Source organism: Sphaerodactylus townsendi, linkage group LG04 (genome assembly GCF_021028975.2).
Source record: "Sphaerodactylus townsendi isolate TG3544 linkage group LG04, MPM_Stown_v2.3, whole genome shotgun sequence".
NCBI lineage: Eukaryota > Metazoa > Chordata > Lepidosauria > Squamata > Sphaerodactylidae > Sphaerodactylus > Sphaerodactylus townsendi.
In genome coordinates this window covers 108,911,756-108,939,705 of record NC_059428.1, presented here as the reverse complement: position 1 = coordinate 108,939,705, position 27,950 = coordinate 108,911,756, and the positions used below count along the sequence as shown (strand labels likewise).

Here is a 27,950-nt window from a genome sequence, read left to right as displayed (position 1 = left end):
AGTGAGTGACGTGGCTTCTCGTCATCTTGGTGGGTACCATGCTTATTTGGCCTGTCAGTCTTTCTCAGAACAAGATTTCTTTAATCATAATAAGTAATTTTAAAGAGGTCCCAACACTCAAACCAGCCTGGAAACTTTGTCCTCCCAGCCCAGAGCTGGTCTCTGGCACTCTGAAGGCTACAGTTATTTTAGGGGCAGCAGGAAGATTTGTTGTATGCAATTTGGATTGTGGGCAGGGAACTAGGCCAAGGAAGTCAGTGTATCTGAAGTCATCAGGTCAGTGTCCTGCTGTCCTTTTCAGGGCCAAACTGGGCATGCTATTGACAGATGCACATCCCTCACCCCATGGATCATGCCCAAACAACCATGCTCACTCACACCCCATTTTTCTGAAGACTTTTCTCCATCTACTCTGTAAGTAAATTTGTTTATTCTGCACTGATCCTGCACTAATTTCTGAAGCAAGCTACATTAATTACCTTAACACTACAGCTTACTTGTTTTAAATTTTATATTTAATTTTCAAATGAAATCTTAATGTGGTCCATCTGGCATTTGACCAGTGCCCCAGTACTATCCATTGTGGCTTTAGCTCTGTGGAATTGGCTCCCAGAAGAGATGAGAACCCCCCCTCCCCGAGATACCTGGGAGACGCTGCCAGGTCTGCCTGCTTGCCAGGGCATTTGATGGGATTTAAACAACAGTCATTTTGAAAGGGAGGCTTGTTATTTTATCTATGGTTTTTAGCTGGAGATCTTTTGTCTATTGTTCTAATCCACCTTGAACCAAGAGGAAAGGCTGGATATATAAATGTTTTAATAAAAAAAATGGACCTGTTTGTGTGCATTGTATAACAGTAGCAACTCAAACACCACCAAAAACATTTTTTTAAAAAAGAAGGGAAAGGGTACAGGTACCTAGTTCTGTATGTACATGCGCAACAGATAAAATGCCTTTGACCTTCAGTCAAACCAATAGCATGATTCTAAGTATGTTAGACAAGTCCGTAGTTCCTATGCCGAGACTAAGGTGGGGACATGGAGACAGAACTGAAAGATGAAAAACTATGTGAATACTAACAAGATTTTTTTAAAAAAAGGCCTTCCTACAAAACTAAATCGGGACAAAACAAAGATAGTCTGCTGGTAGCTGAAAACAGGGACTGCCCCTGGTGAACAAGAACTGTTATAACTTAAGTGATCTGATATCGGATATACATTTCATACCCCTTAGCAACAGTACATCTTCAGTTAATTGCTCCATTTAGTTACTTCATTTATATTGCCTTTCTCCTCAGAAGGTAACCCAAAGCCAGTTGCATTGTAATCTCTCCTCCATTTTCTCCTCATAACAACTGTGAGAAGTGTGTGGGCTGAGAGCGTGTGACTGGCCCAAGGTCACTCAGCGAGTTTCCATGTTAGGGTGGGGATTTGAACCTGGGTCTCCCATATCCTAGCCTGACACTCTACATCTCGGGGTGTATGGTTGCTAGAGTTGCCAGCTCTGGGTTGGGAAGGGTGGGGAAGGCAGGGACCTCAGCAGGGTATCATGCCATAATGTTCACCTTCTAAAACAGCCACTTTCTCTAGGGGATCTGATCTTGGTAATCTGGAGATCACCTGTAACAGCAGGAGATCTCCAGGTACCACCTGGATGTTGGCAACCCTAATGATGGCAGCCCAACTGGGCACAGTATCTCTTGAAAGGGTATGCATTCTCATGAGGTTTTTCCTTTGTGCTCCAGCCAGAACCACTCCCCAACGTACTTTTTATATGGTGATTTCCATGCAGTAAAACTTTTACTGTACCTTACTGACTGGTGCCATACAGTATATATGTAAGAGCAGAATTATTGCTTTGCCTATAGACCAAGTTTTATATGCTCAGAAGTACAGTGGTGTCCTTGCTTCAGTTAGGTAATAAACTTTATAATCAGCCTAGAGTGTACCTTACTTAAAAGTAGTGGCTTTAGTTTTAATCTCTTTGCCTATTTATTGTAAATGTGTTTTGGTTTACCATTGGTTTAATGGGAGGGAAGGCAAAGAAACATTCCATCTTCAAGTATAACAACCTGGTTGCTTTCTTACTCGTAGTCTATAAATGAGAACATATTTTCATTTACAAACTGAGTGCATAAAGCTCATAGAGATTTCATGATTAACATTCACAGCAGGGTGTCCTTCAGAATCTCATGGGTAGGAATCTGACTGTATTTCATGATGTGTCCAGCAAGACATTGGTCAGTTTCTAGAGTATTTATGATGAATTGTTTTATTGGAGGTTGGAAATTGCCCTGAGCCTGAAAAGGGAGGAGTGGTATAAAAAAGATGGGTGGGGGAGAATTGCTTTAAACTTGCTCTCTTTTCTCTCCCCTCCCATTAAAAATACTCCCTTTTTTGTAGCAAATAACTCCTAATTTATATTGGATGAATAGCATGTTAGATGCCTATTATACATGCAGTGCTTCACTTGGGGCTCTTCTCTGCACAGTGGGCTTGTAGATTTTCTGTTTACACATGTTTTTATATTTACACACAAGGAGGCAGCCCACAGTCTGCAGCGCATTCTCTGTTGAACTTTGCCAGGACTCTGTTTCTCCTAGTTCTCTTAATTCTGCCCATCAAATTCTCTCTCTGTATTTATTTGCGGCCTTAGACCAGCATTTTTAAATTTTAATATTACTTCAGCAATAAAATTCCTGTATACAATTCTGATATACACTGCACTGAGTATTTGGCAATAAGATGATCTAAAATCAAACAATGCTCTGTACATGACCTTCCCTCCCTGAAACAAGCTTGTTCCACAGCTAGGCAACCCTCCTGTTCCAGCCAGTCCCTAAACTTCCATTGTAGGTGCCTAGCATACAACTTGCTTATTACACTAAACAAGCTAACACTGTGGTGGCGAACCTTTGGCACTCCAGTTGTTATGGACTACAATTCCCATCAGCTCCTGCCAGCATGGCAATACTTTAGATAAAGCTTAAATTCTCCAAGACCATGGCCGTTTCCGCACGGGCAATTAATGGCGGCCTGGAGACAGTAAAAACGCCATCTCCAGGCCGCCATTCACATAGGGGGCGCAGCTGCATTGCAGCCGCGCCGCCCTTGCGCCGCCCGCCCGTCTCGAAGCCGGCGTTTCCCCAGAGCGCTTGGAAGCGCTCTTTTTGGGGAAACGCCGCCTCGAAGCTGCTGCCGAGCGAACGGCAGCAGCTTTGCGACGCCTCCCCCACCCGGCACTTACCTTGTCCCCGGGCCTCCGGCCTTGTCATAAGGCCTGGGGACACGCCACGCGCCAGCTGGAGCAGGTGCACGCCAGCAGGGCCAGAGGCGTGTTCCCGAGGCACAAAGCGGCTGACCCGCGCGGAGGCCAGAGGAGGACATCTGCCGGAGTTGGCCGGGAACTGGCTGGCTCTGCAGCGCCGGCTGCCCAGCTGTTTCCAGGACCGTCCGTGTGGACGGTCCCAGCGTCGTCGGGTCGGCGTCGTAAACGCCGACCCGGCCGCTTCCGCCTTCGTGCGGAAACGGCCCATGTCTTTAAATTAGGTTATTGATAGCTCCAGTATTGTATATTGACAGTTTATTTAGTCAACTTTTACCACACTGTATATTTTGGTCACGAACCAGAAGTATGCAAAGAATCCAATTGTTCCTACAAAACAAAACAAAAAAAGATTACATCAAAATACGTTATAAACATCTAAGCTATGATTCAATATCAGAATACAAATCAATGGGCTGGAAATAGCTCCAGGAACAAGATTTAGGGCAGGGGGTGTTTTGGGTCCCACGGGAGGGAGAAAGCTAGGAAAGTCATGTTCTATTGCACTAGATCTGTAGTTGTAATCAATTGGTAATCAATTGTAATCAATTGGCCATGCTGGCAGGGGCTGATGGGAATTGTAGTCCACAACATCTGGAGTGCCAAAGGTTCGCCACCACTGAGCTAACAGGTCTATATTTAGAGGGACCCCCCCTATTTCCTTTCTGTTTCCTTTCTGTTACCCCCCCCCCCAGTCATTTGGCATTTCTCCTGATCTGTCAATTGCTGTAATTAAAGTACCCAGAACCGAAGCCCACCACTCCATTTTCCTTTTTAGTAAATCTGCTGGTATTAAATCAATACCAGAAGCCTTACTTGCCCTTATAATTTCAATTAGTCTCTTTGTCTCTAAGTTTGTAACTGGAGACCAAACTGGTAAATTTTCTGGGCCGTCCTTATTTGAAATAAAGTTTTAAAAAGCACTCCCAATCATTGGGGAGGGTGGAAGCAGAGCGGGGGAGGCGGAGCCAAAAATAGACCCTGCTTGTACTGTTCATTACAAAAATCAACTGTCTGTTGTTATTATATCAATATATTGATATATCGATATGAGCATTTAGGGAAGCAGGAAGGAGCTGGCAACATGGAACAGAGGTGAGGGGGAAAGGCGCGGACAGCAGTTCAAGGGCGTTGGAAGGTGGCCATGGGCAGAAGATGTCTGCGGCAAAGCTGTGCTCTCTGGCTAATCTGTCCATTCGGCAGCGAAACAAATTAAAAGTCATGCTAGAAGTGATGGAGCTCCAGGAAATAGGTCTTGTTGCGATTAACATTCGCTCCCATTTCTGGGGCAGAGCCAACCTTAGTCAGTTTTCATTGGGATTTTGGGCCAGGAATGCCCTGGTGTGGACCTCCATGGTGTCCGTTTGGCCAGATGGAAGGTTTTTAAGCAGTGGGGTGTGTGGGTGTGGGTGTGGATTTTACTGCCTCCCCGTGTCCCTGGAAGTCCTCTAGAAATGGCACAGTAGTGGTACTGCCTATGGCCAGGGCAGCCTCTGGGTAGCTATAAGTGATGCTATTTTATTAAATGAAACACTACCTCATAAATAACTAATTGAATTCTTATAAATACTTTGAATCATAAAAATATCGTATAACATATAACAATATGGCCCTTGTTTGGCCCGGTTTTCCCTAGCCCTTGTTTCGTCTTCTGGCCCTTGTTTGGCCCGGTTTTCCCTGCTCTCCGAAGCTGCTGTTGACAGGATCTTGGCTGCTGTTAGACCTACTACCTGTCCTCTGGATCCATGCCCTTCCTGGCTAATTAAAACTTGCCGGGAGGAGTTACGACCCCACCTGTTGAAGATCATCAATGACTCTCTTGAGCAAGGAGTCTTTCCAGATGGGTTGAAGGAGGCAGTGGTCCGCCCACTCTTGAAAAGACCATCGTTAGATCCTGGAGATCTGGCCAATTACCGCCCGTCTCGAATCTTTCTTTTTTTCTAGGAGAAGGTAGTGAGAGAGTGGTGTTGGAGCAGCTTCAGAAGGGTTTCCTGGATGAAACATCAGCTTTCAACCCCTTCCAGTCCGGCTTCCGTGCTGGGCATGGGATGGAGGAGCGGTTCAAATCGTCAGCTATCTGGACAGATACGCTCCGTATGCAACTTGACCGAGGCGGATCGGCGCTGCTGGTGTTATTAGATCTCACCGCAGCGTTTGATGTGGTCGACCACGACCTTTTGGCCCACCCCCTGGCCGCTTCCAGGGTCCGGGGCACTGTTTTTCAATGGATTGTCTCGTTCCTCCAGGGGCGGAGTCAGCAAGTGTGGTGTGGGGACAAAGCTTCCCAGAGGTGCCCACTTCACTGTGGTGTGCCTCAGGGGGCATTGTTGTCCCCACTGTTATTTAACATCTATATGAGACCCCTCGCTCAGTTGGTACGGAGCTTTGGGCTGGTCTGCCATCAGTATGCTGATGACACTCAGCTCATTCTGTCGATGGAGGCGGGAGCTGTCGCCGCCCCTGCAGCTCTACAGCATTGTTTGGAGGCGGTCGCTGGTTGGTTACAACAGAGCAGGTTAAAACTTAATCCATCGAAGACGGAGATCCTCTGGCTTGGCCGGGGGGGAGAGATTGGGGAATTCCAGCCGCCGGTGTGGGAGGGGGTCATATTGGCGCCGACCTCCTCCGTCCGCAGCCTGGGGGTCCACCTGGATTCATCTCTTTCAATGGAGACCCAGGTGGCCCATATTACCTGGATTGCGTTTTTCCACCTTCGACAGGCCCGATGGTTGGCTCCCTTCCTCTCCAATGCTGACCTAGCCACTGTGATCCACGCAACGGTCACCTCCAGGCTAGACTATTGTAACTTGCTCTACGTGGGCCTTCCCTTGCGTTTGATCCGGAAATTGAAATTGGTCCAACACGCGGCGGCCCGGCTGCTCACAGGAGGCGCCTTTCGAGAACATATTTACCCTGTGTTGCGCGTTTGCATTGGTTACCGGTTGAATTCCGAATCATCTTCAAGGTGTGGGTGCTGACCTTTAAGGCCTTACACGGCCTGGGACCCTTGTACCTTCGGGACCGCATTACCCCATATGTCCCGAGTCGACCTCTGCGCTCAGCAGAGGCCAATTTACTGGAGATCCCTGGCCCCTCAATGCTGCGGCTGGCCTCCACTCGGGCCAGGGCCTTTACGGCTCTGGCCCCTGCCTGGTGGAACACTCTACCACCAGCTGTCCGGGCCCTGTGGGACCTTGGAGAGTTCCGTAGGGCCTGCAAGACCGAATTGTTCCACCGGGCCTTCGGAGAGACCAGCCGCTGAGGGTGCCCTGCTTTCATCCTCCCCCCTGCTGTATAGGGTCCCTAACATCATCGGGACCCATCATTCTTCTTGGGAGGGTTGCATATGGGTTCGTGGGATACTGTTTTAGAATGTAAATTTTAAACTTTTATATGTTTATGTTTATATATGCTTTTATATTGTTCACCGCCCTGAACCCTTTGGGGATAGGGCTGTATACTAAATCAAATAAATAAATAAATAAATAAATAAATAAATAAATAAATAAATATGGCCCTAAAAATTCACTTTAAGTTCTTGTATCTGTTTAATTTCCAGATTGAGTCCAAAGAGAGATTCTCCAATCAATTTCTGATATTGTGTAGTATCACATAGTTAACTATTATCCTCCTTGTAAAGGTCAAATGGTTTTAGTATGTTGATGTGCATTGTTGTAACGCAGCCTCTAGGAGCAAATTTCTGCTTTGTGTGTCCGTTAGTTTTGGCTCTGCAGGATTCATATATATGAGGGGTTGCTGTGGGAACTGACTTAAAGACTGGTTAAAAGAAGGGTAAGTCAGAGAGAGAGAGAGATCATCAGAGAGCTTTTTAAAAAACCCTTCTTAAGTTAAAACAAAGCTGATGTTTCCTGTTCACAATACTAGATGTATGATGCATTTTTACAGCTGGAAGCAACAAAACAAACAAACCAAGTGTTAGAACCTTTATGCTAGAATGTTGGTGTTTCAGAATTTCAGCCTGATTGTCCTCCATTTACTTAGTATAGGGTGTAAAGTACAATGTACAAACTCATTATTTGACATAAAAATATTCACCCTACAGGTACAGTGTGATTCTGCAGTCCAGCAACAAAGGACCAGTAATCAAATCTGTCAATATCTAAACATAAATAAGACATTGCAGTTGAACTTCTGGGATTCTTAACAGGCAGCCCTAAGCAGTATGCAGTACACAAATCCAATCTGATGGTTGCCAAAGCATGTACAACAATAGCCAGGTCTACTTTCCCCAGGGAAGCCCAGTTGCTGAATCAGCCTATAAGCTACTTCTATTCAGGGACCTATGATGGATTGAAGAACACCTCAAACTGCAAATCAGTTTACTGATTCCAGGGATGTAAGAGCTAGTGTGGTTCAATGCTTACTTTGAGTGTGCAGAGCTTTTAAATATCAGTATTTACTGCTGGATGGGAGAATCAGGAAGTAGGAAGTGCAAATTGGAAACCAACTGCATAAGGAAAAGGAAGCAACCAGACACTCCTCCATTAAACCCAGAGCCAAGCTTTACAAAGAACAGCTTGCTTGAATTTTATTTGCATTCGTCTTGTACCTGTCTTTTAAACTGAAAGGGGGAGATAGGTTTCATTTATTAGGCACTAATTAATGTGTGTATCTGATGGGGATGAGCCAACTGCTTTAGACGCTGAAAAGCAAAGTGAAATGCAATACACAAATCTCATGGTTTCTGAATATCAGTTTATTGAGCCATTATGAGCTTCATTATTATGACATTATGAGTTGTAAATCTAACGAATCAAGAACAATGACATATTCCGATAACAGGACTTTTAGCAAATCACCACTAGGGGCGTCCGTCCACTGTTTCTATGGCAACCGAGACAGGAAAGAAGCGAGAAATTAAGCGGAAGTGGTTCCCTACGCGCCTCTGACCTCTCTTTCCAGGCTGTGCGGGCTGACGTGTCAGAGGAAGCCGGAAGTGGCGGTGGAGGTGTGGCGGTCCCGTAGTCATTCGCCGGGGCCGGAGTCCTCACTCGCCATTGACTTCCTTGCCAGCCCCTCGCTCGCCATGGCCTTCGTGTGGCTTCTGCTGCCCGTCGCGCTCCTGACGGCTGCGTGGCCCTGGTCCTTGGCCTTCTATCTGCCCGGCCTGGCGCCTGTCAACTTCTGCGACGAGAAGACGGCCAAGGGGGACTGCAAGGTTTGTCCCTGGCGAGGTCCGCTCGGGGCGTGGGGTGGGGTGGGTTGGGGGGAAGAGTGTCTGCTGCGATTGGTCCCTGAACTTTGGGGTGTGGGAAGGAAACGAAGCAAGGTTATGCCTTTGGCGAGGTAGAGAGTCCAGGGCTGCTTCGGGATCGGAAGGCGTGCTGGGTTGCTCAAAATGTATTTAGTTATATATTTATTCATAAATAATTAAATAAATTTTGAGCACACACACCCCCTTTCGTTATTAAGTATTAATTTACGGAGTACGAGTTTCTTTTGTCCCGCTCTTCTTTCAAAGAGCACGGAATATGTGTGTTGTATTTACTTAGCTGCGTTTCCATCCTTGCCATCATCTATTGGTGCGTGCAATCTTGGAGGGACGTGAGGGAGAGTTGCTCGTAGTTGTAACCTTTAATTTGCGAAACGTCTGCCTGAGCCCCTCGGGGGAGGGCGGTATAAAAGTGGAACAAACAAACAAACAAATAAATAAATAAATTTATATAGGCCCTGACTGACCCCACCCCCCAGTTCATCTTTTCCTGATGGAGATCATCTGAAAGAGAGGTGGCTAGGAAGTACTTCGGGTTGTCCTGGCATACTGCCGCTTCCTAACCTGTACCTTGCACTGCCAAACCAGCCAGCATAGTGAGATGTTTCCCTGCCCCCTCTCTTTTTACTGTCCTGTGTTTCATGATGCTGTAGCTTTTAGGACAACATGATGTGGTGATAGAGGGTGCTGTGGACCCCTCTGTTGTGACTGGCAACCCTTTACCCCAACCTTTTGTGCTTCTCTTTGATGGCTGAAAGGATTTCTTTTTCTGCTTGGGGTATTACACTGCTGCTTGAAAGAAATTTGTATTGCTGAATGTGGCAAAGCAGATGGTGTAGTTCTGTTTTAAAAACATCCCAGAATCTCTGGTGTTTCATTTCCTTTGGGGTTTGCTTGGTATCAGGCTTTTCTTTCTACTTGCTGTAGAACCCCCAGTGTACATCTAAATCCATTTACTACATTCAGCCATTTGGGGACCTTTCAGCCATTTGGGTTTTTTTTTAAAGAGATGTGCATTCTGAGAGATCCTCATACAGTTCATGTATCCACCACTTACTAGAAAGTTTTATCTTTAAATGAACTTGGATCTGGAATTGTATCATATGTTGAAACTGATGGCAGCCTGCTGTTGGTTTATTGGTACTTAAACTGTTTTCAGTGTACATAGTGCTTTTGGGAGTTTCATAAGCAAGAAACGGAGACCTTCCTGTCTAAAATTGTACACCAGAAGTCATCAGAGGGTCAGAAGGGATTGGATTGCAATGCGATGACAGTGAGCAAATAGCGTTACATTCTTTGTAGCTGAGAATGTGGATTAAGCAGGAGTTGAAAGGGGAGTGGAGTAATTGTACATTCTCAGGGAAGTAGTTCCATGCATAGGAAACGTCTTAGGTACCTTTAGGCATCTCATAGTGGTAGACTTATAGGAGGAGTAAGCAGTATAAGAGAAGCTAGGGGCAGTTCAACGCTATGGAGACTCTTGATGGTAAGGGCAGGTGATTTGTTCAGGATGTGGAAGAGGTGCAATACGTTTTAATAATTAAAATGGGTTTTTAAATTAGAAGGCCATAGAAGATGCATGAATTCTTAAAAAGAAACAAAATCTTATACTTCCCCTTATTTTAATTTCTGTAGAAGAAATGTTGCTTCAGTTTGTTTCCAAGTGTTCATTTGGGTAAAATGTCCACTTGTCAGTGTAAGTCAAGGGTTCAAGTGAGTTGTTGGGAACTCCATTTTTGGAGCATTGGTAGTCCTTTGACAGCTCATGCTCCATTAGACGGTGTTATAAACAAATTGGATTTAATCACTGAGGAAATTTTAAACCATCCTAGGTTTAGAGCCATCCATCACGTTGCGTTTTGGCACTTCACGTGGTGGTTTTTCCCTGTTTCCCTGTGGCACCATAACTACATCCAGTTCCAGTGTGATAAGTTGGGAATTTGACAGATTCTGTTACAGGTAAAAGGTCCTGTATAAAAGTCACTTTTGCAAGATCAGTGATGACCAGATGGGATTTCAAAAGGTTTAGAGGGAGTAAGTTTGTCAGGGTTGGTAGTCTGTGTTAGCTGAAAAAAACTTCCTGAGTTGGTATAGCTCTTGGTTCTCAGAGGGGGGCGGGGGCGAGGCTGGTGCTCTGTTTGTGAGTTTTGTGGAAGCATTTGCTTGGCTGCTACTGTAAATGCTACACTTTCCTAAATGGACCTGGGCTGAGATCCAATTGGATACTCTTCTTATGGTCTTATAGTAGGATGTTTATTAGTGCAGGCATTTGTAGACAAACATAGCACACTAAGCGCACCTCATTTATTGCTCCCTATTGGGAAGGCAAAGTTGAGCAACTTCATGAATCTTTGAGGTAGTTCACGATGCTTATGTATTTTAATATTTTATTAATAACCTATAATAATAATAATAATCTGCTTTTATTTAAGAATTTCATAGCACTCATCATTCCTTTTTACTGTCGTGTGTCTTCAGAAAAGAGGCATGCAGTTCTTCATCTGTCTTATATATCACATTCTATTAGTACTTCAGTAGCTTAGTTGAACAGTTTGATATTTTGCTCAGGTTAATATTTTCATCCTTTACTGTGACTGTGCTTTTGATATGGCTCAAACTGCTGTAACGGTGTTGTAATATGTTCTCTTGCAGTCTGGAATAGAACTTTTTGTGAATAGACTGGACTCTGTGGAGTCAGTCCTTCCATATGAATATGCTGTGTAAGTACACTGAAATCTCATTATTTGTGTTTGATCTTTATTGTAGAGCTTGACTTTGAGTTAGTAGTTCAGTGCCGTAGCATAGCTTGCTTAATCGTGCTCTTAATATTTGTCATGAGGATATAATTCACTAACTCATAAGTAGAAATTGATTTTTTTGGTACATTTTGGAAAATGCCTAGCTGGACTCTTCTGATATGTCTCCCCTCTAACCCCCCCAACAAAAGAACAATTCTTTACATATATATTTTTTTTAAATACAGTCCAATTGTGTGGTGTTTTGTATTATATAAAGAAATGTCAAGTTACAAAAATGACACAAACAGGGAGAATAGTTGTTAGGAGTTGGTGAATGCTGATGTGTCACCCAAAACATTGTAAAACATCAGCTTGAGGGTGACACACATGTCATAGGTTCGCCATCACTGATCTATCTGCTGCATTGCAGAATTCCAGATGTGGAAAATATGCCAGGTGAGTAGAAAATCCAGCCTACTAACACAAGGAAGATGAGTCTGCCCAGCTACACATACCTGTCTATTATAGAATTATGTAGTAAATTGGGCAAATGATATGCTGGGGTGGTGCATGGGGGCTGAGAAAGTGGTTGGGTCCAGTGCCACAGTAAGGAGGAAATCACGTTTGAGAGCTTTTTAAAAAATGCACAGGGAAATTTGAGGGCATAAATATTATCCTCCCAATAATATATATTATTTTTGCATTTAGATACTTTTATTCGTATTAATGTAAGAACGTATCTTCATGATGTAGCTGGTCTTCTGATGGCCGCATGTACAGTCACTTGATCCAGAGTGTTAGTGTTTTCTAATTTTCAGATCCATGAAGAGGTGATGTCTTCCTCTGTCCACAGTCTCATTTTTCACAGAGATAACATTGCAGAATGTTATGTCAGAGCTGGCTCCGAAATTTCCCCTTAAAATAAGAACTGCAGCACCTAAGTCTCTTTGGCAAAGATTTTCTTAAACACAACCATTACTATTGGTTTCTAGACTGGATCCTTAGAAAAGTTTCTCAAAATGTTCCTGTTTAAATTGTGTAATAGATTTAACCATAATAAAATTGAGGATATTTGCATCTCCCAGTCTCACTGGCAGTTTTCTTTCATGACAGGTTCCAAAGAGGCTAGCTGTTAATTTATGGACACATGTCTGTCTTGCTGTCTTCAAACCATACTGGAACTGCATTTCCTTAATCTGTTCTAGTATTTTTAAGAGTCACATATTAAAGTTAAAATGGTTTTTTTTAATCCCAGAAAGTATTATTTCTGATACCTTAGAATCTACTAGATTTTAAAATATATACAAACTCTAAAACTGTGTCAAAAGTTCCAACCATTTGCAGGGGAGGGGAATGTCCATAAACTAGATGAGGGTCTCTGTTGGAGGCACAATCTCACATTGCTACCCATTCCTCTTTTGGAAATCCTGAAACTGGATGTGGCCTGAGGTCATTCAGAAATGTGCACTCGTCTTCTTAAGTACTGTTATGACAGGGAGGTGGCTGTCAGCGGTATATTTCCCCATGTCTCTCCTCTGCCTGCTCCTTCCATCTCACCTGCCCACAACAATCTCAGTTACAGCTTCAGCTGTTGAGACTAGAGTGGGAGCATCTTCCAGCTGCTGATTTAGGTGGTATTCAGCAGTACCAGCCTGGTTGGACTATTGTTCACTCCTGGAAATGACAGCACCAATGCAGAGGCAGTAGCATATGCGAACAATAGGTGGGGCAGAGGGAACAAGAGAGTGGGAGATGGCTAAGACCATTTATGTTGCAGCTTTTGCAGTATACTGATGCCCTATTGTCCAAAATGTATGTTTGAAAAATGAGTGTGAAACAGATGAGAAGACAAAAGGTTTCGCCCTCCCCTCCCCTATCCCCGTGACTCTCTAGGAGTGTTTTCAAACTCATTTGTGTGAAATCATCATAGTTGCACAATCAGGAGACCACAACTGTGATTCCTACTGATTGTTTCCTTTCCATGAGGCATCCAGCACAATGTTCTCTGGTGTGTTCTTTTCAAAAATTTAGAGGGAAATGTTTGGTTTGGCACTTCACATAGGAGTCTGGAAGAGCAAAAGCTGCAAGCGGCAATGTTATTGGTACCACTTTGACACCAAGGCTCATTCCGCACATGCAGAATAATGCACTTTCAAACTGCTTTCAATGCTCTTTGAAGCTGTGCGGAATGGCAAAATCCACTTGCAAACTGTTGTGAAAGTGGTTTGAAAATGCATTATTTTGCGTGTGCGGAAGGGGCCCAAGAGAATTTAGAGGATTAGATTAGAGGAGATGAAGTTTTGTCTAAGCAGGGCTTCTGCTAAGACGGAAATGGAGTGAAACTCTCACAGCCTCTGCTTTTTTAAATCTCAATGCCAAAGAACAACCCGTCCCTGTCCCCTTCTAAGGTCCCAGGGGGAGGTAGCAGCAACTGCTAAACATTGCAGAGATGAAAGCTTGTAGTTCTACTTTGATAATATTTAATGAAGATACACTTAGCGAGACAATAATAATTTATGTGGATAAATTTATTGATGGGTAAGGTGTTCCTAAGCATACTTACTGGGAAGTAAGTATTGGCCTGTGCATATAGTAGAATGAAGTGGCTACTTTGTGGCGAAAAACCCCATCCAAAAGAGGGGGACTGAATCCATTGTGGGAGCAGCACACCAGCCATGCGGTGGATTTGCCTTCCCTGGGGCACTTACCCTGGCAGAAGGGCAATTTTGCCAGAGCACGGCTGCTGCTGCCCTACCCCAGCACTGGGACAAGGTATTAACTGCAGCACCAGTGTGCCTGTGCCTGTGCCACCTTTGTCGACATTTCGGAGGTGGTCTGGGGGCATGGCAGGGAGAAGCCGATGTTAGTTGGCTCCCTCCAGCTGTTTGGTGTGTTATGCCTGTGGCCCGGGCGACACACTTAACACCACGTTTTTGGATGGTGTAAGTATGTTAGGCCCAATGAAAGCTCCTTGGCGGCAGGAAAGTTTTTGTGCTTGCGAGGCCACCCTATGCCATTGGGAAGTCCCGTTGGGAGCAGCAGGGCACCTGCCTGAACTTGTGGATGAGGCTGAAAATGTTGAGGAGGTAGAATAGACCATACCACATCATGCTACAGATGACAGGGTACACTTCTCAGAGTTCCCATAGAGTAATAATTTTCTTTGAGTGATAAACTAGCACAGCATGTGAACAGCTATACTCTCACTGAAAAATGACAGGAAATTTCTGAATTAATCTGCCACTTCCTGGACCTTCTTTGTTATAGAATGCTCTGCTTGGGTTCTAGTGTCTTGGGGGACAGAACAAGGTAAGCGCTAGGACCCAAGTGGAGCATTGTAGAACAAAAAAGATCCAGGAAATGGCAGATCAGTATAGAAATCTCCTGTTATCTTTTGGTGAGGAAGGGTATAGACCAGAATAGACCAGAATTCTCCTGCATTGGCTGACTTCTTATTCACAGACAAATTTTACATGGGGATGACATTAAAAAGGTGACCCAGTACTTGCATTCTGATCTGGTGCATTCTGATCTTGTATATTGTATCATCTCCTTTTTGCTTCAGGCTCATCAAAATCAGCAGAATTTAGTTCATACTTAGTTGTCAGCAATCGGATCAACAGCAAAATATGTTCAGATGAGACATCTGATTAAAATATGCTTCAAAATTTGTAATGAAATCTCTTTTTACAAAAGTTTTTGTTACATTAGAGGTGTATTCTACATGTACTGCAATGTTAGAAAATAATACTTTTACATCTTTTGTAGATTTGATTTTTGCCAAATGCCTGGTGAAAAACGCCCATCTGAAAATCTTGGGCAGGTATTGTTTGGAGAGAGGATTGAACCTTCACCATATAAGGTACTTTCTTGACATTCAAAGACTATGCAGAATCTACCAGTTAAACAGTAATTTACACATGCAACCTGCAGATTATACAAAATGTCACTGGCTGCCAAATGTATCCCTTGTGGTCAATCGCCTTAACTCTTTGAAGCCCTTTCCAAACATTATAGTGAACATATGGTCCATGTACAATGTACACTTGATTTTTTGCTTTGTACATCCATTGAGTAGTAGTAGTTCTGTTACACTCATCACATGTACATTTGAATACCATCCCTGAGCCCTACCCCCTCCTTCCCTCCCCGCAGCCCAGCTTCTGCCCTCCCCAGAGCCTGGGGAGACCAGAGGTGACTGCCAGCTTCCGGAGATGTTCTTTTATAAGCATCAAGGCTTGGGGCGGGACCTTGCCTTCAAGCCCTGCCCTCAACCTTCATGCCTATGAAGGCACGTCTCCGGAGGCTTGCAGTTGTTCTGCTCTCCCCAGGCTCTGGGAAGGGCCGAAGCTGGGCTGTGGGGAGGGAAGGAAGGAGGGAGCCCCCTCTCCTCCTTGGAGGCTGGCTCCTGCCCTCCCCAGGCCTTGGGAAGGGCAGAAGCTGAGAGGGGGCAGGGCGCCATACCTTTGGGCTTTCTTGGCCCTGCTCATGTCACTCCCATGACGTGGGCGGGGCCAAGGGTGTTCGGGCTTCCTTGGCCCCGCCCACGTTGCTCAGTCACCGAACCCACCCCATGAACAAATCTATACCTACGTGCTTGCCAGAGTTCCTTGATCGTCTTTGGCTTTACACCTTTCCCCAAACTCACGTGAGGATGGTTAGTGTTCAGCTAGTGGTAATGCTGACACAGCGGTTGCTTTTAAAATAATTCTAGCTGTGGGGAAAGCAGAATTAGGCACTTGTAAGCTTCAAACAGGAATTACTCCTTGGGACTTACGTGCCCAAACCGGTCCCATGACTGGGAGGAACAAAGGTTCACAACCCTTGGGTGATTGCTAAGAGTGGAGCAAAAGTAAAATCTTAGCAAAATGTCTTGCAATGTGACTGTTATAGCAGCAGGAATTGGGTCCTGAGGTGCTCAGGACAAAGGCAGGCATATAGATTTTTTAAAAGAGCCCAGAATTCATACATGACTCAGGCTCCTTCTGCACATGCAGAACAATGTCCTTTCAATCAACTTTCAATGCACTTTGCAGCTGGATTTTACTGTGCGGAATAGCAAAATCAACTTGCAAACAATTGTGAAAGTGGATTGAAAGTGCATTATTCTGCATGTGCGGAAGGGGCCTTAGACTGCAAACCTAGTGGGACTTGCTTTTGAGTAGACATGTTTGGATTGTACTGTTAGACTCTAACATTGTTATAAATCGCTGCAGATGGCTGCATACGATTGTCATTCATGTGACTGTCTTTCAGCTGTCAAACTGTTTAATAAAATTGCAGCTATTCTTTCCAGCTTGCTGTTGCAGACTTTAGTACCTCTTGGTAGCTGAGAAGAGTTATTGTTCCTCATCAGAGTCATTGTAATGATACCTGGGTTCATTAAGATACCTGTTCAAGCCACATAGTTATCTTGCGGAGCATTTTAAGAAATTGTTTCTTTTTGATGTGATGTTTCCCTTATGCCAACAGGGTGCTTGCAGCCCAACACTGTTTCAAAACTATTGTGTTATACCGTCATTTAATCTGTAATTGTTACTCATCTCCACATAGACTGTGCCCCAATAAGAGTTTCAGCTTGCATATTGCAAGAATTCTTCTCAGGATCCAGTGTAGTCTTCAAATGCCTAGTCTTTCACTTTATTATTTTTTTGGAGAAAATATGAGATAGCAGTCTTTGTCCTGACCCTTCCTCACTGGTTCCTGACAAGACAGTGAAGCATAACTGAAGTTCACTCAGATATTATTTCGAGTGTGGCTGGCACAACCTGTCTGTTCTAAGGGGCAGCACAGCCGATGCCTTGGTTTATGTTTTGCTGTTTATGTATAACTGTTTATATCTCTCCTCATATCAGGGTCTCTAGCAGCTTACTCAGGTTAAAAACAATTAAAAACATCATAAATAAAATATAACAATTGAAACAATAATAAAACCACAATAACATAATGCCAACCTCACCCCCAGACCAGCAGCTGCAGAGGAGGTTTCCAGGTAGGCTAACCAAATGCCTGGATGAAGAGGAAGGGGTTCACCATGTGCCTACACCCATAAAGGATGGGCATATGGTGAATCTCTTGAGGGGAGACTATTCTGGAGCCGGGAAGCAATCATGGGAAACACCCTCCTGCGTGCCCCCACACCTTGCCTTGGTTCAAATTATTAAAGATCAACCATGTTAGGTCCCCTTATTTGATCAGTATCTCATCAAAAAACCTCAGGTTAGCGTTTGCTTCTCTGCATTTCCAGACAATGCCACCAGTTCTTGTCGTCAGACATTTCTCCCAAGTTCCAATAGCCTTGCATTTCTGCATATGTGGTGCTCCTGTCCCGGAAGACCTATCACATTACATTTTATTCTGTCCTCTATATAAAGAGCCGAGAGCTAGATTTCCGTGTGCCCGCTCCACCTCTACCTCAGCAGGGAGAAGTACCACCAGGAATGCTTTTCTCTATGTCCTCAGTGCCTTGGCGGGTACATACTGTAACCTCAAAAGGGGACAAAACGACACCAAGAAGACTTTGGACAATGACTTAGTTTCATTAGTTGGCCAACAAAGAGTAGTGCTAGATTGTGGGGTTCCTTGGCCTCCTGTAGGGTATGGTGCCATCATCATAGAGCATTAATCCAAGAATGAAACCACCTCTGGAGATTCTGTCCCCTTTAATTTGGTGTTCTTTTATTAGTTTTTCTCTAGATCTTCAGGTGGTTTGAAGGACAGTGGGCTCAAGAAAGAGTTTCTACTTAACTTCTTCTTTTTCATATTTCTCAGTTTATGTTTAAAAAGGAGGAGAAATGCAAACTTGTCTGTAAAAAAAAATATGATCTCAAAAATTCAGAAGACAAGCTAAAATTAGAATTCCTGAAAAAAAGTATGCTGTTGAATTACCAACATCACTGGTGAGTTAATATTTCATGTTTATTACATAAATTGGTGTTTAAAATGGTTTTGACAAATACGCGTTTCTTGATCATTTGAAATAGTACAAGTGGGGACCCTTAAGAAAGGGCAAGTTTCAATTGCAAGGGTGGCTGCAAATGGGGACTGAGTCCACCTTTGAAGCCATCCGTGGGGAATTGAAGGGCACTCTTTGGGACAGCCCCAGCCAATACCACTCTGTAATCTCTGAGGGTGGATGCAGCAACTAGACCAGCTGGAGATGGAAAATGCCATTCCTCCACTTTCTCCCTTCTTATTTTCCCCCGTCACCAACCGAAACCTCCCTATTGGGAGGGAGCTCATTAGGGCAGCCATCTCTCCATACGGGCCAGCTAATGGGTTGGTAGGAGGAAGCTTTCCCAATCATCTGAAGTGGGGTTATAGGCTTGGTGCAAGCTGTAAAGCCAATAGTGATAATCTAGTCTTTAAGTGCTTTGTGCTTCACACAGCTTCACACAGCTTCACACATGCAGAATTTTGTGTCTCTTCGGGCAGCACACAGCTAAAATTATGCTTTAAAAAGTCTCAATAACTTCAGTGCAGGAGGATTTAGTGTTTGTTTTAGCACATATCAAAATGCATCACGTGAGTTAGGGGCTACTGACCAATTTACTCTGAGTACTAGCATTTCTGGAAATTCCTCATTTCAGGTGAGCTTAGCCACTTTAGGAAAAAGTGTAAGTCATTCCCAGATAGTTGTTAGAATAGTTGTTAGCATGACGCCATGGCCAAAAGCATTCTTGAATAGAGCTCTGCTGGGCAACCAAGGAAATGTAATCTTTTCAACCATGTGGTATCCAGAATTGGGGCTCCTCGTGAAATGGAAAGTGATTTCTTACTGCCATTATTGTATCCTGTGCTTGGTTAGAGTTTTTCCATTGACGAAGTATAGCACCTTAGCGACTGACAGTAGTTTCAGGTGGATTGTCAAATACACCTTTCATGGCCGGAATCACTGGAGCGTCGTGGGGTTTCCGGGCTGTGTGGCCATGTTCTAGCAGCATTTTCTCCTGATGTTTCGCCTGCATCTGTGGCTGGCATCTTCAGAGGATCTAATGTCAGGGGAAAATGCTCCTGGAACACAGCCCGGAAACCCCGCAACGCTCCAGTAGTTTCAGGGTTTAAGAAAAAACAGGACAGAAGCAGTGTTCTTTCTTTTCTTTCCTTAAAGAACTTTAAAGCCTTCCTGTTTATCTCAGGCAATACTTCCTTGGCACAGTAGGGTTACTAATTTTAGTTCTTTTGTTGTTGTTGAAGTAACCTATTCCAGAGTAAGGAATTGCAGAAACACAGCAACCCAAGAAAATGACAGGGCGAGGAAAAATACAAAACAGCCTTAACCAAACATAAATGTTTCAATGCAGCAATTTTTTAATTTAGAACTGCAGTGTCAATTTTATGCATTTTATGTGTTTTTTATATTATTTTTTGTGTACTGCCCTTAAAAGAATGGTAGGGTACATGAATAGGGACAAAATTAATACCATGCCTCTAACACAGTTTTCTGGATATAACAAGATAGTTATAACCTTCCAGATTTTGTTTTAAATTTTGAAATGTCGATTTGCTGAAATGGCTTATTTAATATGGTTCTATGCTTTCTGCACTGTGGAGGGAATGATTTTGTTGAACCTGGAGCGTCTTTTTCTCTTCTAAGACTAGAAACTCTTCAGCTCCCTGCTTATATTATTTACATAGTTTTTGTTAGGTCTCAGTGGCTGTGACTGGTGCTTATTTTCTTCAGGCTGATGTGCTTTTTGGCTGAAGCGGGGAGGAAGCACATTTCTCTTTTTTTTTTCTTCTGCTACAGACAGCCTGGTCATATTTAGTGCTTCTCCTGTGTGTGCATGTGTGGGGGGAGGGGGAAGAGAAGGCTATGGAGCACAGAGCTGTATTCTGCAAGTAGACTTGGCAATCATTGGATACTATCCAACATTGTCTAGGATGAAACAGGACTTTGACTTGGTATGCTGCCTCTCAAATTTTTTTAAAAAAATCTCAACTTTGTCTTTTCGTTTTTTTGGTTTTTTTTAGGATTGTGGACAACATGCCCGTGACGTGGTGTTATGATGTGGAAGACAACCAGAGGTTCTGCAATCCTGGATTTCCCATTGGTTGTTATATAACTAAAGACGGAAAACCCAAAGATGCCTGCGTTATCAGTGCAAGTTTAAAGCAGTTTTTTTAAAATGCATGAAAGATCTATTATGTGTTGTAGTTTGTGTGATTAATTCCTTTTGTGCAGCTCCAGTGGTAGGAACCCCTGCTTTGATGCCACCACTACAATTAGCAAGTCTTCTTGAGCTGAGAAGAAGAAATAAATGGGTTGATACACGAAATCTAGTTTTAGTTAGCTCATAACTCGGATTTGCTGGAGGATCTTTGCAGGTGAAAGGGGGAGGCCATTTTCCCAATCCCTTCCGTCCCCTCCTTCTGTGGCTCTCCAACTCCCCCTCATGCTGTTCTTGGGGGCTTCTTGTCTTGAAGAATAGCATTTCAGGGTACGTTTGGAGATCGAAATCCCGCTGAATCTAAGCCTGTACAGCTTAGTATCTCATGCCATGCAGACTTCATGTTTCTGATTTTCTCTCTGCAGTGTGCTGAGGCTGTTACTTTCAGTTCAGTCATGACCAAATGCAAAATGAAACTGGATATTAGGTCTAACGTGTAACCTTTTCACATGTCCATTCTTGCATTGCAAGGAGGCTTGGCTTAATTTCTGAAATCTTTATAGAAAGATCTGAAATTTATGACTGAAGTTTCTGTTCTGGCAGGCGTTGTTTGTTCATTGCCTAATAATTTTAACTACAGCATGTTATTTACTGTTGGAAATCATAGGAGCTTATAAAGTTTTGTTGGGATCCAAATGTTTAGATACAACTGAAACGTCACATTTTTGGTCACATATTTTACTGTAGAATGAAAGGCCCCTTCCGCACACGCAAAATAATGCGTTTTCAAACCACTTTCACAACTGTTTGCAAATGGATTTTGCCATTCTGCACAGCTTCAAAGAGCACTGAAAGCAGTTTGAAAGTGCATTATTCTGCATGTGCGGAATGAGCCTTAGGTTGAGGAGAGCGAGTGTTTCCATGTATATACACATCTACTCATAGAATGCCCATTCAAAAACTGGAATTACCATCATTTCTGATACTATCGACAACTCATTTATAGCCATACACTTCAGAATACTGAAGGAAGAATCTTTGCATTCTTCCAGTTCATGTTCAGATACCTGAGGTAATTTAATCTTGGATCCTACACATAATTGCATCATTGCCCTTTTATCATAGCTAGAATTCTTCCACTCAGTCCAGGTCCTTCAGAGACCATCCATGAACATCCTGCTCCAGTAGAAACATTTGTTTTAAATTGTCTCCCTGTTTTTGTCTTTCTGTAGACAGAGTTTCATGAACCAGATACCTTCTACATATTCAACCATGTGGACATCATAATAAGTTACCACGTTGTAGAAAATGAACAGTCTGGTGCAAGACTAGTAGCTGCTAAACTTGAACCAAAAAGGTGAGATTCCGACTTGCTTGTGAGACAAAAAGAATTGGGATTCATCAGGTGGATAAGGCATGGGTTGATGATTTTAACATTAGTCTTAAGAGAATAGAGTCTTCATGTACCAGCTGCGGTAGATTAAACCCGACAAACCAGGCATCCAGGAGCCATGTGCAAATGAAGCATCTTTAAGATCTTCAGGTAATAAAAAGTAGTAATGGACAGGCATATTGTAAAAATGTGCCTGTGTAATTGCTGTACTGGGACTTCTTTGTCTTTGCCCCCATAAGAAGCCCATACAATATTTTTGAAAAGATATTATATGGAATTGGTATTCATAAATTGTTAAATAAAAGTTTTGGATTATAATGGTGAACATATGTGCTTTTTTAGTCTTTTTCTTCATTTTTATTGCTTTTCATGTAGCTGAGAGCCAATTATCTTTCTATTCTGCCTGATAATGCATTTATATATAAGTGGAAAATTGCTGGCTGTTTGTGAGACACTCTATCATGGCCACCTCGTCTTTCACACCTTCCGTTGCCTAAGGGGAAGTCTCCCGGATCTGCCCCTGGTCAGCGGCCTCAGAAAGGGAGGAAGAGGTGGACAAATCTGACCTCTCACTCTCCTTCAGATGGCAGGTTCCCCAGCGCTTCCGGCTAACTGTCCACCCTTTTTCCTCCCTGGCTGCGCCTTCAAGGACTTCTCTTAAAGGGGTTGTTCAACTCTCTCCCCTAGCCTGCCCTAGCCAGGCTTCCTGAAATGCTCCCTAGCCCTTCTCCAGGGCTTTGCATTGGCTGGCCCCTATGTCCATCGGGGCCAGGTCCCCCCTTCCCTGCCCCTTCCCTCAACCCCATCCCTACCTCAGTGTTTCCAGCCAAACCTGCTGCTGCTGCCCAACTCTGACCCTCACCTTGGGGTAGGCCTGCACCTAGGGAAGCCTCTCTCTCTGCGACTGCCTTTGGGTTGCTGGCAGCTTCCCCCACCCACTGCGCCGTTGTCACGGGACCCCTTCAGCTTACCCTGCTCCCTGCATGCAAGGACAGAGAGCCTTTGTCATTGTGGCTTCTTCCAGTTTCCTCCTCCAGCCTTTCATCACTGCCCTGCCAGTGCTCTGCCTCCTCCCATCCTTGAGTAAGTGCTCCTGGTGGGCCCACCGAGGGGAGAGGGGGACAGGCACAGTCCCGAGCAGCCACAGTCCTGGGACACTGCTAAACAATTAAAAATGAATGCAGGACAAAAAAAATTAAAGTATTCTCTGTGGAATATATTTTGCAACAAGTTTCAACTGTTTCTGCCAAGGAACCTCCTGTTTTATTAAACTTGAGGGCCTGGAAAACTCCATTGTTGTCATTAGCCTCTAATAAAGGAAGTTGCAATCAATTTTTATTATCTGGTTGTGGAGGGTTTTCCAGGCTGTGTGGCTGTGGTCTGGTAGATCTTGTTCCTAATATTTCGCCTGCATCTGTGGCTGGCATCTTCAGAGGTTGTCTCTGGAAGTCTGTTACACACTATGTCCAGTGAGAAGGAAACGTTTTAGTGGGGTATAAATTGTCATGTCCCCGGGTGGGGAACCAATCAGTATTTGGGTGGAACTTGCTATGCCAGTGATGGCGAACCTATGGCACGGGTGCCAGAGGTGGCACTCGGAGCCCTCTCTGTGGGCACTCGCACACACATCTAGGCTGACCTGGGCCACTGAGCACGACATTTGCGCACTGCGGTGAGCAGGAAGGACTCAGCTGGCAGGCCTGGTGCCTGTGCTCTGGGTGGCTGCTGCCGAAGGGGGGGGGGGCACAGAGGAGGCAGAGATGATAGAGAGGCGCAGAGCAGTGCGCGTGGGACTTGCTGGAGACTACAGCAGGCTGGCCCCTGCTCGAGCGGGTGGGGCGGAGGAAGGGGGAACCAACCGGTTTTTTCTAAACTAAGACCTCAGCATTCAGGTTAAATTGCCGGGTTGGCACTTTGCGATAAATAAGTGGGGTTTGGGTTGCAATTTGGGCACTCGGTCTCAAAAAGGTTCGCCAACACTGTGCTATGCAATATCAGATCTTCTAATAGTGTAGTGCCATCTGTTCAGTGTCCCCAAAGTGCCTTTTATTCCCGCTGCACTGCTTTTGTTATTTTTTTAGACATAATTACACTTACTATTTTTATAGATGAAGCCTTCGTTATGGTTCAGATCTGCCTTAATAGTGCCTGTCCCGTTTTAACTGTTTGAAAGCAGTGAGCAAACACCCATGTTGTATGTATGTATGTATGTATGTATGTATGTATGTATGTATGTATGTATGTGTATATATATATATTAGGAATATATATATATATTAGGAATATATATTAGGAATATAATATATATATATATATTAGGAATATATATATATATTCGGTTTATAGACCGCCCTCCCCCTAAGGGCTCAGCCCTCCCCCTAAGGGCTCAGTATTCCAGTCTATTGTCTCATCCCCATGTCTCATCCCTTCTTCCCCCTCTCTTCTTGCTTAACAGTTACAAGCACACAAACGTTGACACCCCAGACTGCTCAGGACCGCCTATGGATATAAGTAACAAAGATACTAAGGAAGAAGTCCAGATTGCCTACACATATTCAGTAAAATTTGAGGTTAGTGTTTTTAAGATTCTTTCTTTTCTGTTGCTTGGGGGTGGGACTGTAAAATATTGGGTGCCGTAAGCTTAAAGATACAATTTTGAAAAGCAGCTTAAAAGGTATGGATCATCTAAAATTAAGGGGCTGCTAAGTGGGATAACACTTCTAGATGGTTGTATGAACTCCTCTTTGCTAGGAAACTGAGATGATTTGTAAACTGCTTAGGCTCCCTCAAAAGTCATGATAAACAGCGGTTTATACAACAGAGTCTACCAGATATGAGTAACGTAGAGTCCTAGAGTTGGAAGGGTGTATAAAGGCCATCTAATCCAACCTTGATCAATGCATGGTCAGCCTCTAGAGCATCTCTGACAAATATTCATCCAATGCTGCATGAAGCATTCCAGTGAGGGGGAACTCACCCCCTCCCTAAGCAGCTGATCCCACTCCTCAGCTACTCTTACTGTAAAAAAAATTGTTGCCTAATAACCGATACCTTTCCGCCTGTCATTTAAGCCCATTATTGGAAGTCCTATCCTCTGCTGCCAGCAGGAACAGATCCCTGCCCTCCTCTAAGTGACAGCCTTTCAAATACTAAAAGATAGCAATCATGTTACCCCACAACCTCCTTTTTTCCAGACTAAAAATTTCCAAGTCCCTCAGCTTTTCCTTGTAGGGTTTGGTTTCCAGTCCCAGATCATCTTCGTTTCTCTCCTCTGCACCTGCTCCCGTCTGTCCACATCCTTTTTGAAATGAGCAGATCCTATGAACTCCAATTTGTCTCTTGCCTCTTCTCTGCCCTCTCTGCCAGCATGGAGAGCAGTCTCTGCCACCAGATGGTCAGTCACTCTCCATGAACGAGGTGAGGGGGAAGGAGAGAGACAAGCATGCAAGGGGAAAAAACTGTTTTTGTATTATGTCTGAATAAGTCTTAGGATCTGGGCAAACATAATCACTGCTTGGTAACACGTTACATGACGTTCATGAGACTTAATGAGATATGTTTATTTAGGGTATATAGTCTTTCAGGTGTCACTAAAAAGTGTTCATAAGGTGTTGTGTCTAATAATGCTTATGATGAAACCATCTATTGTTCATGCATTGTTTTGAAGTTAATATAATTGGCCTGTTATTTAAATGACCTGGTGCTTCAGTGCTCATCATAGCATTAAAGTCACAAAGGATTTTGAGCTCTTGATTTCACTTAAGTAAGGGGTGAAATTTCCATAGGTTTTAGTGTAATTAAGACCAGAAATGTTTCTGAAGATTAGTTGTTTTAAAGTTGTGAAGAAAAACTATTGGTATCTTACACAGCCATCCTAAGCAGAAATACACTCTTCAGTGGACTTAGAAGATGTAGCTCTGCTTGCAGGGAGGGGACGACAACACTCTTAGTTATTTCCAGTTCCAGTATGAAACTGACCAGACTTGCAGTTATAAAACATATGGCAACTAACAATTTACTCTTCAGGAAAACAAAAACATCAGGTGGGCATCTCGATGGGACTACATTTTAGAATCCATGCCACATACGCGTATACAGTGGTTTAGGTAAGGCAGTATTTTTTTTTAAATGTAATTCAGTATACTGAGGCAATAATGTTGGTATTAACCATGTTTACTTTGATGGTAATCTCATTGCAGCATTATGAATTCTTTGGTGATTGTCCTGTTTCTCTCTGGAATGGTAGCTATGATCATGTTAAGGACTCTACATAAAGACATTGCACGATATAATCAAATGGATTCTACTGTAAGTATTTTTCCCACTTTACTGGATTTGTTGTGGTTTTTTTAATAAAGAACAAAATATGTTAATTACTTTTTAAAATAAAAACCATGTTTGAATATCAATAAGTAGCTTTTGTTTCTCTGAGTATAATGTCTTGGAGCATATGTGGCAGGTGAGGATGTAGCAGTCAAAGCCCTTACTGTTTTAAGCAAAATAAGAGCTGAAATGTCTAAAAACTGGCTTGGGAATAATTGTATGTACTATTCAGTCTTCAACTTGCTTACCTGGAAGAGAGTTCACTGAGTTCAAAAATTCTTGATTAAGATTACAGCCTTTTGGAGTTTTTCAGTTTGGAATGGTCTCATCTGGAACCAAGGGCATAATTTTGAATAATGGGCACTACATTTCCAATCATCCTTTGGAGTGGAAATCATAGTAGAAGAGAATCGGAACCTCTTTTACATTCAGGGGCACACACATTTGACTTTTGCCGAAGAATGCACGACCTCACTATCTTCTTTTTGTGGAAAAAGTTATAGTCTCCTTGCAAGGGTATGTCTGAATAATCACTCACCAATTAACTATAAATAAGGAGGTTGCTGATTATTCTTTCGAAATTGAAATGGCTGCAGAGTTTGCGGCTGATGACCAACCTACACACCATGAAACTGTTGAATGAAAAAAGATGACATTCACTTTAAAGGATCTTCATTTTCTTTTGTTTTAATAGAACTGTACCAGATTCATATCTGGCTTTAAAAAGATGCATCTTGTATAAGAACCAAGCTAAATTTAGATTCCGAATGTCAGCAAGTTTTGTAAACTTCGGTTGACAATATTGCTTTATCTCCCTTGGTGTCGGGCATCATAAGAACATAAGAACAAGCCAGCTGGATCAGACCAGAGTCCATCTAGTCCAGCTCTCTGCTACTCGCAGTGGCCCACCAGGTGCCATTGGGAGCTCACATGCAGGATGTGAAAGCAATGGCCTTCTGCGGCTGTTACTCCCGAGCACCTGGACTGTTAAGGCATTTGCAATCTCAGATCAAAGAGGATCAAGATTGGTAGCCATAGATCGACTTCTCCTTCATAAATCTGTCCAAGCCTCTTTTAAAGCTATCCAGGTTAGTGGCCATCACCACCTCCTGTGGCAGCATATTCCAAACACCAATCACACGTTGTGTGAAGAAGTGTTTCCTTTTATTAGTCCTAATTCTTCCCCCCAGCATTTTCAATGAATGCCCCCTGGTTCTAGTATTGTGAGAAAGAGAGAAAAATTTCTCTCTGTCAACATTTTCTACCCCATGCATAATTTTATAGACTTCAATCATATCCCCCCTCAGACGTCTCCTCTCCAAACTAAAGAGTCCCAAACGCTGCAGCCTCTCCTCATAAGGAAGGTGTTCCAGTCCCTCAATCATCCTCGTTGCCCTTCTCTGCACTTTTTCTATCTCTTCAATATCCTTTTTGAGATGTGGCGACCAGAACTGAACACAGTACTCCAAGTGCGGTCGCACCACTGCTTTATATAAGGGCATGACAATCCTTGCAGTTTTATTCTCAATTCCTTTCCTAATGATCCCTAACATAGAGTTTGCCTTTTTCACAGCTGCCATGCATTGAGTTGACATTCCCATGGAACTAGCAACTAAGACACCCAAATCCCTTTCCTGGTCTGTGACTGATAGCACTGACCCCTAACATTCAAAATTGTGTCTCTGATTCCAAATGAAAAAGGAATACTGGACTCTCCCTCTGAAGTGTTCCTTCTAACTGGAACTTGAGGGCATCATATAGTGCCACCCTTTTTGTGGGGGATGTTGTTTTGTAGGGACCTGGTGGTGGTGATTCTGACTGACTCTGCT

The 27,950-nt window shown here is 43.5% G+C and overlaps 1 protein-coding gene across 1 annotated transcript in view; it reads left to right on the top strand.

The window, feature by feature from the left end:
• Positions 1-337: 337 nt before the first annotated feature.
• TM9SF2 (transmembrane 9 superfamily member 2) overlaps positions 338-27,950 on the top strand; it is a 40,800-nt gene continuing 13,187 nt past the window's right edge. The window contains exons 1-10 of the mRNA XM_048492340.1: positions 338-414; positions 8,248-8,503; positions 11,210-11,277; positions 15,064-15,157; positions 18,067-18,194; positions 20,269-20,398; positions 21,638-21,762; positions 24,254-24,368; positions 25,825-25,904; positions 25,998-26,106. Of these exons, the coding sequence (XP_048348297.1) occupies positions 353-414; positions 8,248-8,503; positions 11,210-11,277; positions 15,064-15,157; positions 18,067-18,194; positions 20,269-20,398; positions 21,638-21,762; positions 24,254-24,368; positions 25,825-25,904; positions 25,998-26,106 (1,167 nt within the window). The 5' untranslated portion in view covers positions 338-352. The remainder of the gene's footprint in view (positions 415-8,247; positions 8,504-11,209; positions 11,278-15,063; positions 15,158-18,066; positions 18,195-20,268; positions 20,399-21,637; positions 21,763-24,253; positions 24,369-25,824; positions 25,905-25,997; positions 26,107-27,950) is intronic.